Here is a 13,465-nt window from a genome sequence, read left to right on the forward strand (position 1 = left end):
AGAAGGAATATTACACCCTGAACTCTGTGAAGAGGGTGGAAAGACTCCAGAAAAATAATATCCGTCAAAGTATTCCTGACTGATTTGTGGTGTCTCCTAGTCCCTGGATAACAGTGGATAACGACTGCAGGTTAACAATAATGGCATGCTGATCCTTGGGTGAATAAGTAAAGGCTAAGTACAGGTATTTAATTAGAAAATGTTTAAAGTTATAGCTGCTCTCCAACCATGTATTTCAGCTGGCTTTATTTAGTCAATTATTATTTAGTCAGTAATAATTAAGAGATGGTAATGAGTGTGGGAAAGATGCCTTCTTGGGGAATTATACAAGCACTCTGGGCTGCCAGTAGAGAGCATGTCATATCAGGCCCCTAAACCAGACCAATCCAATTATGATTCAAATTTAAAAATCGTCCATCTTGCTTCCCCTTTAGAATGCATCCAGTAGACACACATATGTACTGTAAATATACATGGGTAATAATAATGAGGAACTGATGATTATTAATAGCATAGAGGGTGATTTGCGTTTCAGTCAGTCACTCGAGCCTGACAGGCAGGTCCATCACCGTACGCGTCCCCGCGATCCCCCCCCCCCCCCCCCCCCCGCCCCCTGACATGAAGCTTGCTCTGTATTCCAATTAATCCAGTAGAGTTTTAATAATCCATTCAGTCATGAAGTGTGTCTGAAGGCAAAGACAAGGCAGCTGGGTGTAGGGAGCCGCTTGGGAGTGCCTGATGAGGCAGAGAGAAACTCCCTTACCAGACAAACCTAAACATGGCTGTCATGGTGAGACCGAAAAGAGGCAAGTGTCGCCCATTGAAGCTCTTTGCTGCACGGACATTCGGCTCCGACATGAAAGGAGCTCTGCTCCACTTTTTCTACATGAGGTAACATGAGACAGAGCTTTATTAATTCCCCAAGGAGGAGATGCCTGTGTTGCATTACACTGATAAGATTCACTAACTCCCCAAGTGGGGCAAACAAAACAACACAAGTCAAGACATGTCACATGTCATGCGCAAACTTAAATAAATAATAATAATAGCCAATAAAATAAAATGAGTGTGTGTGTGTGTGTGTGTGTGTATGTGTATATACAGAATGACCAAATCTGGTCATTCTGTCATGGCATACGGGCGTTTGGCGAAAAAGGGGTTTTGTTTAACTGAACGGGATCAGGGAAACAAATGAGAGTGTGTGGGGTCGGACTGAGAAGGTTAGCACAGGGAAAGACACACAGGAGAGACTTCAGTGACCGGACTGGGGCTGACAAGACAAACTCTGTAGACTGACTTCCAGCTGACTGTAGACTGATTATATTCAAAGACTAATGAGGGGTAACAAGTAACAGGAGTGGCTCATCAGGGCCACGTTAGGGGTACGTAAGTACATACTTGTGTGTGTGTGTGTGTGTGTGTGTGTGTGTGTGTATACACACTCAGTCTGACCCCACATGCTCTCGTTTGTTTCCCTGCTCTCGTTCAGTTAAACAAAACCCCATTTTCGCCACAAGCCCGCCTTCGCGTCCTTCGTCCCACATGCCGTGACAGAATGGCCGGACTCGGCTAGCTACCCAGCCCTTCCGTGTCAATTATGTCCCTCAGGACGCCTTAGCACCGGGTGACCGCATTCCTTGAGCGAAGGGAGCTGTAGGACGGGACACACGACTCCCAGCCTCCACAAGTTTCTGACCTCCACATGGAGAGAAGTGGAGGATATACTGTATATTAAATTAATAATAATAATAAGTAAATTGTGTACAGTGAAGCATATTTGCTCTGGTACAAATGGGTGAAGAACAAAAATTAGCCTTTGATTATTCATACACAATGTGCATTATTAAAAAAAAAAAAGAATAGTCTTTTTTTATGTTTTGGACTGATTCCTTATAGACATAATGTTCATCTCTAAGAAAATGGTTTGTGGCCAATGTTCCCTGAACAGTACTCTTCCATTACTCAACAATATCAAGGTAATGGGTTACCTGACATCATCTGCATCGCTTTCACACACAGAACAGAGAAAGTTAACCGCATTTTCTTTAATAAATCCCTTGCTGAAGCTGCACGATACATTACAGATCTTTCTAAGCTCAAGACACATGTGACCATTTAATGGATCGATATGAGAACGGGGGGGCGCCAGCGCACACATTATCAAACCAGAGAGCATCTTAACCAAACCCTCTATCAAGCTACATGGCAGGCCTGCACACCTCTCAACTGATTTCCAGGAAATCATTGTCATTCTGTGTAGGCGGAAAATGCATTTCTCGCTTTCCTGGTTTCCAGAAATCATTATGCAGAGTGCTAAAATTAATTAAGCCCATTCAAAGGGCTCTGCTACCAACGTGTGTAACTTTTGGCTTTATATGAGACAGATATAAAATCTAATTAACTTTAATTTAATGTGCTATAGAAGCCCAATATTTCTGTTAGCAAAATATGTTCGATGGCTATTATTTGTTGTGTCATGTGGACAGATAGAAAATGACTGTACGGCCAAGAGAGGGCAACCATTATTAAAGAAGACAGGCAGCATGTAAAGGAGAGGAAGTGCAAGGAGAGAGAGGGAAGGTCTGTGAAGGTTACAAGGCAGCTGAAAACATCTCAGCGAGACTTTCGGGTTTGTTAGAAGGTGGAATAAGCTCTGGAGAGCCAAATGAATGGACATCTCATTCAATAATACACCCAATAGCAGTCTAGGCTTTAAAGAAAACTGTTATTTATATATTGATATTTCTATTACTAATATAAATATGTAAGGCAGATTCATTGATCCTGAATGAGGTACAATATTCTTTATTTAGGTTTGTTCCATTATGTTCCATTACTGAATTAATTTACCTAGTTTAAGGACACAATGACTGAACCTCTTGTGCTGCTTCAAGACCCATACTGTATGTTGAGGTAGAGGACGATCTTATTCACTTGATTCACCTAGTGGACAGAAGGTACAGTGATGGCAGAGGGAGGATCCCATTCGTGTAACCTGGCTCATGGAGGCTTTCCTGGAGCTCCTTGCCACAGGATGACATCAAACCTGCGTCTTGAGGCATGATTCAAATTGTGAGACACATTGAGAATGTTCTCAGTTGTTGCCAGAGCAGTCTAATAATACATCCCTGTTCAACTACTCCATCCAAAATTACAGAATAGTTATATGCTGCAAACGCACCAAATTCCAAAAGAATTGCCAAAGGAAATTGTTTTTTACAAACTGAAATGCTTCCAACTCCTCCGAGCTGTGAGCCACCAATGTGATAGAAAGAGGCTCGGACTCAGGTTCAGACATGTTTTTCATGCTGGCAGTGACATTGGTTTAGACATCTGTTAGCTAAGTTCAAGAGTGTGGTTACAGGTCTTCCAAAATGGATCGTCTGTTAGGAAGGCCACACAACGCAGTGACGAGCACCAACCCAGCAGGATGGCTATGCTAGAGTTCCCTTACTGCCATCAGGAGTAGCACACATAAAAAAGCCCCATATGCAGACAAGCATGATTATACCCAGGCTGTCTTGTGTCACTCTTACCAATTTATGTCTTATTACTCCACAGGGTCTTTTACAGAGATTCTCTGAACTAAAGAAAGATTAGTCCATCACGGTCTCGAATCACTTAGTAGAAGACATCGATGTTTGATTTACATGTTGCACAGAGTCAGTGATCACACAGTCAATTACGGCCATTTGAAATTAAGCCAACTAATGTCTACAAAGGCCCATTAACCTCTTCAAGGTCCTTCTCATTCCCAATTGTGTCATCAATATGTATGAAATCATTCTTATTAAGCATGAAAATTCTGTGTCTGTCTCTGCACTTTCACATCTTGCTGATATGCAAGTAAATTAGCAAATTTGGCACTTTAAGATGTAAACACAAGATATTTTATTGTTTTTTTTTTTTTTTAAATCATTGGAAAATCGAAAAGCCAATTTTTCAGGTGTTGCCATAATTCTGATGAAGCCGACACACACTGCATAGACTGCCGGATACCTGGGTGCCTAAAACATGATTCAAACAGAACAAAAAATAAATAAATATTTTGTCTTTGAAGGCTGAATGCCTGTGGAGGACATAATGAGCTGTTAGAAATGTTTTTATAAACCCTGGGCTGCAGATTGTTTTCACAAACCACATCTTGGAACAGGCCTGGACTGCATAATCACTTTCTTATACATATATTACTGGAGTTGGAAGGCAGAAACAGTTATTGCAAATAATGGTAATTATGAAAGCACAAATAGCTACATTCAATTAGACCCACGTTATCCATCATATGCATTTATGTCAGGAATCAAACGAAAAGCTAATTAGTCAGCTTTAAGTCAATACAAGGCTTCGTAGAGAGATTCTCTTTATGAGTGATCCATACTCATTGAATGTTCATTAATGCAGAAATATCCAGGATCTTCTTTAGAAAAGTTGATGACGTTGCAGGATAGGTCAGTCTGTCACCACTTGAGGAATGAATGACTGAAGGGCAGGGATTGTGGAAAAACAAAAAGGGGCTTTATTGAACTCATAGAACAGAGACCGGAAAGAAACAAGATTGTTTTAGATCAAAAACGGGAGGAGTGGAGCAAGGAAGGGCACAGGCAATAAGAGGGTTTGACGTCAATGACCGGACTGGGAAGCACAATCATAGGGGTATAACAAGGGAACTGACAAGAGGCAGCTGGGAGTGATATTCATCCAGAGGGCTAGGAATGAGAGACAAGATGAGAGGGATAGATGTGGCTTGTTAGTGCCAGGACAGAGAGGAGACAGGACGGTTAAGTGTGCAGGATGTGACACAGTCAAAGAGGATGTGTAGGGTAAAGGCGGATTTCACCCACTAAAAAGAGGGAAATTTGCCAAAAGTGTTTTAAATTAAAATCCAGATCAAGCAAGGATTAACCAACAAAAAACCTCCATGACTCATTTTCACGAGTTTGTTTAACAAAAACAAGATAATAAACGCAATTAAAAAAACAATGGAATGCTAAACAGGAAACATGGTAGCTGAATAAATGATGAGATCTCAGACAACAAGCTGCAAGACAGCAAATTCAATGAGCAGCATAAATATTCAATTGAAACCAGGATCAGCTGTGTCTGTGCAAAAAGCAAGTTCTCCTTCTTCATGCAGGAATGTGTTGCAGATGTGTTGTCAGATTTAAGCATCAGGCACACCTGCTTGGATGAGGCTTATTTAGCCATCGCCTCTGCTCCCGTTAGCCATACAGAGTAGTCTGTTATTGCTAACATGTGCTACCTCGTGTTAATGAGCTTTTTCCGAATTTTGTTAGGAATGTCATTTATACATGCATTTCCCTCAGCTGTTGTCATGTGACCTGCCCAAACCCAGCTTTCAAAGGTGATTTCATTTAATCACGTAGCGTTTAGTACCTATTCTTTGTGCAAGATTTTAAACGTGCCCAGAGACTCATGAAAAATAAATCAATTGAATAAATTATTCAGTGCAGTCATTGTTTCCCAGTTCAGTTTCCAGATGTCAGATTCCTTTTGTACTTGTTTCGATGGAAAGATGTTTGGAGCAGGCAATGGTGAGTCAGATGTCAAAACTGACACAGAGTGGCAGTGTACAATTGGTAGCGAGAAGAAGGGAGGCCTTTTGTAGAAATGTGTTGTAAACAAAGTGTAACAATATTTAATATAGAGCTTTTCTGAAAAGAATCTGCAGATGTGTGGCTTCAGAGGTACCATTGCGTTAAACTTGGGCTTTCACAAAGTCTGCCTCCTACCTTTTGATTTTGGAAAGAGGTCTAGACAAAAGGCTGGTAGAAAACTATGGTCAGTTCATGTTCATTGAAGGATTCATCTCTTACGCACACACAAATACACATTTTATTGATAGTCTGTTTGGGTTTTAGCAGGATTGGTCGCATCCTTTTGGAAACTGTCACAAGTTTCAACCTGCATAATGTTTTTCTGCAGTTCACACATAGGATGTGTGACCCACAGCCAACTGTTACAGTAAAACGTAGCGACTTTGGACCGTTTCTATGGTAACACACAGCAGTTTAGTCGATGGTGAAAGTTTTAAATCTGTTTTCCACAATAGCTTTTTTTTGTAAGTTTAACAGGCAGAGCTTAGGTGTGGCAATATTGTCTTATTTGTTATTGTTAGATATTAATGGATTATACTATTTAACTGTGGTAGAGTCACGTAATATTTTTATTGCCTTTTGTATACTTGTCAGGTTTTAAAATTGCTACTATTTGTGGAGTGTGTTTTTTCCCAGTACTGTCTGAATGGTATATTGTTTCCTGATGGCATAAGCATCAATCACAAGAGTCCATTAAGGACAAGACAAGATGGTACCAAACAAAAACAGCATGTCCGATCTCCTGTTCACACAACATTGGATGAACCTGTACTAATTCTCTCTAATATGGCAATTCTGTCTGTTGACCAGGTATTAGTGAAGAAACAGTGCTTTACATTAATTGCACCTTTATAATGCCTTTATAATGCATTCATAGAACATTCAGTGCACCTTCATAATGCATTCATAGACCATTGATAAGCTGTGTGTAAGTATGCCTTAATGTCATACTGTACCTGTTAAAGCATGTTAGGATGGTAAGGTATACTTACATACTGCTTATGAATGTTCTATGAATGCATCATGAATGCATTATGAAGGTGCAGTTAAAATAAATCATTTCTGTAAAAACTTTCCCTTGAAAGGAAAACAGTAAAAAATTAAGAAAATGTTTTGAATAGGATATAAGCCCTAACCTCAACCACTTCTTCTGTAAAAGGTGAATTTTAGTGAATTCTCAAGGCAATGAAATGAAAAGACAGGTAGGCACCATTGAATGTTATGTGGTAGATTGTGAGTGCATTATGAGTCTGTGAAATGTCTGGCCTTTGCCTGACAAAAAATAATACTGTCAGTGCAAATTTATTGGCTGCAGATGACTGGTGGAAATGACTGATGTAATGATGAACGAATCAAAATCTCACTAAAATAATTTCATTTCACTCAGTACAGATTCCTTTCATGTTCTGAACCACTCATATTTAACTCTTAAGCCTGTTACAGGACTGAGCCATTTTTCATTCTAATACATTCCAGGACTCGGTTTTGAAATTAAAGAAAAAAATGCAATGTTTTTTCATATGTTATTGAGAGCTCACATTCAAAACATTCTTTTAGATTATTAAGATTGGAAAAATATTGTCTGTTTAAATGATATGTGACAGGCTTTTTAAAGGTAAAGGTCTGTGACAAATATCATTTCTATGAGAAGCAAGTGGGAATTATTTAAAATTTCTGCAGAAGCTGTGAAATTTATAAGGCAATCAGCAGCCATTAAGAATTTAGCCACCTGCTGTTTGGTGGGATTTAAGCATAGACACAGTGTTCATAACACAGTATTAAATGATACAATAGAGATGTGGAGAGAACTGAAATATTTATCTTCAAATGCATGTTTAGTTCACTACAACCTGGGTTCCCTTTTAGACAAGACTTTGATTTGTTGACAATTATCTTCTTCTATGGGTACTCAGACTGATCACATTCAGTATTATCAGAGATGGCACCTTCAATTAACTACTGTAATGAGAACCTGAGACCTAGACACAGCATTTGGGCACAGAGTCACTGGGTGGCACCTCCTTCTAAAGTGTCAAGCCAGGTTTTACTATTGGACCTTCAGACAGACAGATATTTTATATATATATGTTAGCTGCGGGGATGAGGGTGCAGTTGAGGTACAGCAAAGCATTCTGGGAAAGTGTTTAATTCTATATGAGAGTTGCTACCCAATATGAGAATTGCAGTTCTTTTTTGCTGTGCAGAAGCTACGGTTTCTCTGTTGGATAGGCATTAGTCAGACACCCCCCCCCACCTGCCTGCTGTGTCTCTGAGATTCCAAAGCCCCAAGCCTTTTTCTGATTGGCGCTGAAGTCTGGCATAGCAAGAAAGCCACAATGGTATGTGTGGTGGGGGGGGGAGGCGGCTCACAGGACTTGGCTTTGGTCCCCCTCAGGTGTGGCAGTGCGGGGGAAGCATGGAAGTCCTTCCCTGCGCCCGGGTGGCACACATCGAGCGCACCAAGAAGCCCTACAACAACGATATTGACTACTATGCCAAGCGGAACGCTCTGCGGGCCGCGGAGGTCTGGATGGATGAGTACAAGTCTCACGTCTACATGGCCTGGAACATCCCCATGAACGTGAGTGAGAGCTCACCGCTGCCCCCTTCTGTCTCCCAGGAGCTCCATGTGCTCCTTCCTCGTGAACGTTTAGATGCGCCCTCTCTTGCACTCAGCTGCTCATTTCATTGACGCTGTTGCACAGGTGTAGGAAAGGGACGATTTCAATCAGCAGCAAACCACTTTCCGGCACATCAAGTTAAGTGCAGGCACCTCATGTTATTATTATTTTCTTGCTGCGGCTTCTGTCGGCAATTTTTAGCCACTTACAGGACTGGCTACTTCAGCGCGGCAATTCGGTGGCCATTCAGGGGAGCCTCACAGCAGAGCCTAACAGTGGGAAAGCTGATTTATGACGGGGAAATTACTTTGAAAATGCTGAGGAGAAAAAAAGAGAAAGAAATCTTAAGCTACAGAGGTGGCGGCCTTGGCTTTGTTCAGTCAGACATATGTTTAAATATTTTGGTAAAATGTTAAATTCTTCATATTAATATCATTTCATTTTTAAAACGAGTTACTTAATTCTTTTCATGAAATCACAATTAAAGGGACTTTAAGGTGACTTTCATGCTGTTTCACCATTTCTGGGTAGATGTTTCTCTCTGCCAGTTAATTATAAAGTTTTCAAGATGCTCCTTCAGGTTTTCCGGTCCTTAATTAAGATGTTATATTAAGAGATTTGTTTGGGCAGGTAAATGCACTGCATAGTAGGACTGACTTTACTGTTTTTGCTTTCTGTCATTTTTACATTTTTAAAAGTCCACTGCTGTACAGTGTTGACATGAACTGGGATCCAATTTTGAGTATTAACTGTTATTGCTAAAATAACGTCTGAGGTCAGTTTTAACCTGCATGAGAGAAAACAATGACAAATGATTTAACGAAGTAATTCTGGAATGTGAAAGTGAAGGGTTTTGAGCAATTTATTTTGTAGTTATTAATTTTACCATTTAGTTGTTTGACATGCGGTGACAAGCGGCCCCTGACTTTACTATCAATTAGAAAATAACAGTGATTCCTACAGACAGTCCACATTTTTGCTCTCTCCCAGCTCCTGGTAGGAGCAAAAACATGGACCATTTGCAGGTCCCCGAGGACCGGGTTAGGAAACACTGGAATAGAGTGTAAAAACTGTGGTATTAGACATATTTATCTGGAAATGGTGTAAATCAGCTCGATCAACTAGCCCCACGGCCAACATGTGTGGGCTTGTGACCACGGCAGAACCCTGGCGTGGACTTTGGAGACGTGTCCGAGAGGATCGCCCTCCGCAAGAAGCTGCGCTGCCACAGTTTCCAGTGGTACCTGGAGCACGTTTACCCAGAGATGCGGGTGTACAACAACACCATCACCTACGGGGAGGTAGGGATCATCAGCCAGACTCCTGCACTGCTCTTTCCCCACCAGCCGTCTGTCTGCTTGTTTATATGCAAAATTCAAATCAAATCCAACTAAATACATGTGTGCATTTTCTCAAAATATTGACAGTGATATTGACACTGACGGCATGAAACTTAGGAAACCTCTTGGGGCATGAAGGTGGTGTCATCAATGTGGTTGATGTGTTGATATCTGAGATGTGCACAAGCTGTAATGTGAATCCCATGAGAGTTTAACTTTTTCAACGCACGGCTTTTTCTGAAGTTCACTAGTTACACAACAACATGATCTTAAGTGAGTCATTTCCAAAATAATCAGTCAAGTAGGTAATTGCTCAGGTTAAGTGGTTAAAGTGCTTCCTTTTTTGTGTTAATTCCTTACAGAACAATTGTTTTAACATTAATATAGTTAACTATTTAATATAATAGAAATGTGTCACATTCTCCAAATTCAAGATTTAAGAACAATAGGAAGAGCAATTATCGTATCTGACAATTTTTACACTTCATCGTAGTCATCATCATCATAATCGTTATTATTATTTTTATTATTTTTATTCAGGCTGGTAACAGTGACCTGGTGTTGTACCTTAGCACAGTGACAGATGTAGGGCATGTTAATTTCCCCAAAGCCTGCTCTCTCTCTCTCTCTCTCTCTCTCTCTCCAGTCAATTTCTCCTTTTCTCCCAGTAATTTACTTCAAAGGAAAAGCAAACGAATGAATGAGTCACACTCCTTTGTGAGGAAAGCCACCTTGTTTCCATAGCAACGGAGTTCCAAAATAAGGCTAAATGGGACGATTTCCCCCATAATGAGTTTTAATTAAACACTTATTAGCTTTAGATGTCGGCACAGCAGCACAGAGGACGTCCCCGAAATTAAACACTTCTCATAGTGCAACCTCACATGGTGTCGTGGTAAAATTTTGCATCCTCTCATCAATTTTACAACCAGAAAAAAAAAATCACTAAAGCTACTTTGACTGTAACTTAATTATAACTTTTAAAACAGCCATTTGTGGGTCTCCTGTGTGTGTTTTCCATTCACACTGCACAAGCATTTCCTCGTAGAAGTTCTGAGTTAGATACGGGGGAGTTTTGGGAGTCAGACACAGGGAGGGATAAAACCGGAGCAGAGGTTTGTAAGAGACTTGTCTGAGTCTGTCAGCTCATTTGTCAAACACTCACACCCTGTATGTGTGTGTGCACCTGTGCAGGTGAGAAACAGCAAAGCAAGTGGATACTGTTTGGACCAAGGCTCTGAGGACGATGACAAAGCCATCCTGTACCCGTGTCACGGCATGTCTTCTCAGGTACAGCCTGTCCTGCGGGGCCAGGACCCCCTGTGCCCCATTCCACGCCTCACTCTTACTGCTGCTGCAGCACAGAAATGTCCTCATAAGCGCAAAGAAATATGCAGAGCTCATCTTAGTAGGGGGGCGAGCAGCTGCATTTTATTGGAGGACAGGAATGGGACTTTATTTGGAAACGGGGTGGAGGCAGGATTTAACAAAACTGGGGTTAAAAATAAAACAAAGAAAATGGAACAGGCATTAGGAAGGGCTACAGTCAAGGTCGGGGGGTCAGAAAAAATAGGACCCAGTATAGAGGGGCGGCATGGTGGTGCAGTGGTTAGCACTGCTGCCTCACAGCTCACTCAGTGAGTGTGCCCTGCGATGGGCTGGCCCCCCATCCTGGGTTATTCCCCACCTTGTGCCCGTAGCTTCCGGGATAGATATTGTTATAATGCTGTAACCCTCAGAATCATGAATAACGAAATGCTGCATTGGTATGGTGGAAAATTGTATTTATACATTTTGATGCATGTTTTTACTTATAAATATTTTCTGTTTTGGTTCTATTTATAATTTCTTTTTTGCAAGGTGGACATTTAAAACGGAACTAGATGTTTTCGTCTTTTCATGAGCTTTGAGGCGAGACATTGATTGACTTAACAGCACATGAAGACAGAGATAATGAGATAATCAATAGGGGGCCTCAAATCCAGCATAAGGAATTTCTCACATTATGAGGTCGTACTGAGCTGTGGCAAAACCCTTCCTGGGGGAAATAAGCAAATAACAACGAATTGAGTTGGTGCCTCTTTGACATTAAATGAGTTGCTTAGCACTCTGGGTGATGTTAACCTGCCGCACCGGAGGCTGCCGCTATCTAATTCAGAACATGCTCCTTTTCTTCATAAATGAGAGATGCGATAACATGTCACAGCCATTGGTTAGGGTTTTGTCTGACCCTGCCACCCAAAAACAGGCACATGACCCAGACAAAGCCTGACCTTTGACCTTTTCATAAAAAAATCTATCTTCACACCAAGACCAGTGCCTCCCAGTAAGGCTCATTCCATGAAGAATCAGAAAAATGTCAGGAACTTTATGGCTGGGCTGGATCTGGTTATACTGGGATTGCTATTATGTCTGGCCAGCAACGAACCTGCAGCCCCCCCCCATCCGGAACACCCACTATTTATGATGACATGTGTGTGGCCTGCAGTAAGACAGCATGTGCCATTATCTGTGAATGGCGTGTTACAGTGAGTGTTGGCGAAGGAGGGGATGTAGCTGAATTCACACGTGCTGAATCCAGATGGCACCAGGTCTCGCTGATGGACAAGCTAATTTACTGCTCTGTGCGCACCTGGCATCTGCATTCACATCCCTCCTTGTGGGAAAATCACTGGGCGAGCAGCTCATTTTATAGGGGATGTGCACATTTTCAGGCTGAAATGTTTTCTGTCATAAAGCATTGTACAGTTTCGGGATAGCGGTTCACTGAAGCTGTGGGTGATTTAGCGGGTGCTACCAGCCGATCAAAATGCGCTAATACCTTCCTCATCGGCAGCGTACTGCTACCCAGACAATGCGCTCCTCATCATATTCCCGTTACAGTCAATAATATGCGCCAACTGGGTGCCGGCCGATTACTGATCAATAAGCGGCTCAGCTGGAACGATCTGAATGACACTGTAGCACTGGATGAAGATTACGCAGTTAGTCCCTGTTAAATCACCAGCACAGGATATTAATGGGAAGCTGAATGACTGTCTTTGTGTACAACTACATTTAGTCCTTCACCGAGCGATTACATTTTTGCATTTAAATTCACCAGTGCGTGCACCATATTCATTTATTAAATGACAGGCATGTTCAGTACAGCTTGGGCTGTGGGGGGGGGGGGGGGGGGGGTCAGTGCTAAACATGCACCCCGACCCGCACCGAAAGAAGGCTTCTTTAAAAAAGACACAGTGGGGTTAGCAGTGGAGAATCAAATTCACTCGCTTGAAAACAAGCTTAATTGGATTTCGGGGAACATTTCCTTCAGCTTATTGTTTGTTTTATATATATATATATATATATATATATATATATATATATATATACACACACACACATTTGTTTTGAATTGCAATAGAATAAAAAAAGTTGAAAAAATTGCTTCTGGTAGCTTAACTCGGGATTATCCGGATTTCTTTCTTCCCAGCTCTCTAATTTCACTACTGACAAATTGCCTTAGGAATTATAAGAATAGACAGGGAAAAGCATTAAAAATGGGAATGAAAAGTGCTGGTACTTCTGGGATAACAGAATAGTCGTGACAGCAGTGCTCAAATCCCGCCAGCGAAATGAAGACGATGTTGACATATTCCCCGCACCTTTCTCTGAAAGGTGCAGGTATGGCCACAGGTTACACTCCCGCATTGCCTTTAATTTGGCTCATCTTCTCTGGATATTATGTTCTGACTCCGCTTTCCCGCTCCCCCCTGCCTGCCTGGTGGATGTTTGTTCGCGGCCTGTTGCTCGTTGCTGATCTGAGCTGGTTGCCTCACGCTGTCAAGCTTTAACATGAAGCCCACGTGCCTTCGACGCCAAGACGCCTGATAACACAATTACGGGG

The 13,465-nt window shown here is 41.6% G+C and overlaps 1 protein-coding gene across 2 annotated transcripts in view; it reads left to right on the top strand.

The window, feature by feature from the left end:
• Positions 1-13,465, top strand: part of LOC125716373 (polypeptide N-acetylgalactosaminyltransferase 9) — a 61,264-nt gene that overhangs the window by 45,620 nt on the left and 2,179 nt on the right. The window contains exons 7-9 of one of the 2 annotated variants that reach the window (XM_048988607.1): positions 8,011-8,196; positions 9,400-9,537; positions 10,771-10,866. In XM_048988607.1, the coding sequence (XP_048844564.1) occupies positions 8,011-8,196; positions 9,400-9,537; positions 10,771-10,866 (420 nt within the window). Of the gene's footprint in view, positions 1-8,010; positions 8,197-9,399; positions 9,538-10,770; positions 12,708-13,465 lie in introns of those variants that run through there. The other variant, XM_048988598.1, reaches the window with a different exon arrangement.

This window comes from Brienomyrus brachyistius, chromosome 2 (assembly GCF_023856365.1).
Source record: "Brienomyrus brachyistius isolate T26 chromosome 2, BBRACH_0.4, whole genome shotgun sequence".
NCBI lineage: Eukaryota > Metazoa > Chordata > Actinopteri > Osteoglossiformes > Mormyridae > Brienomyrus > Brienomyrus brachyistius.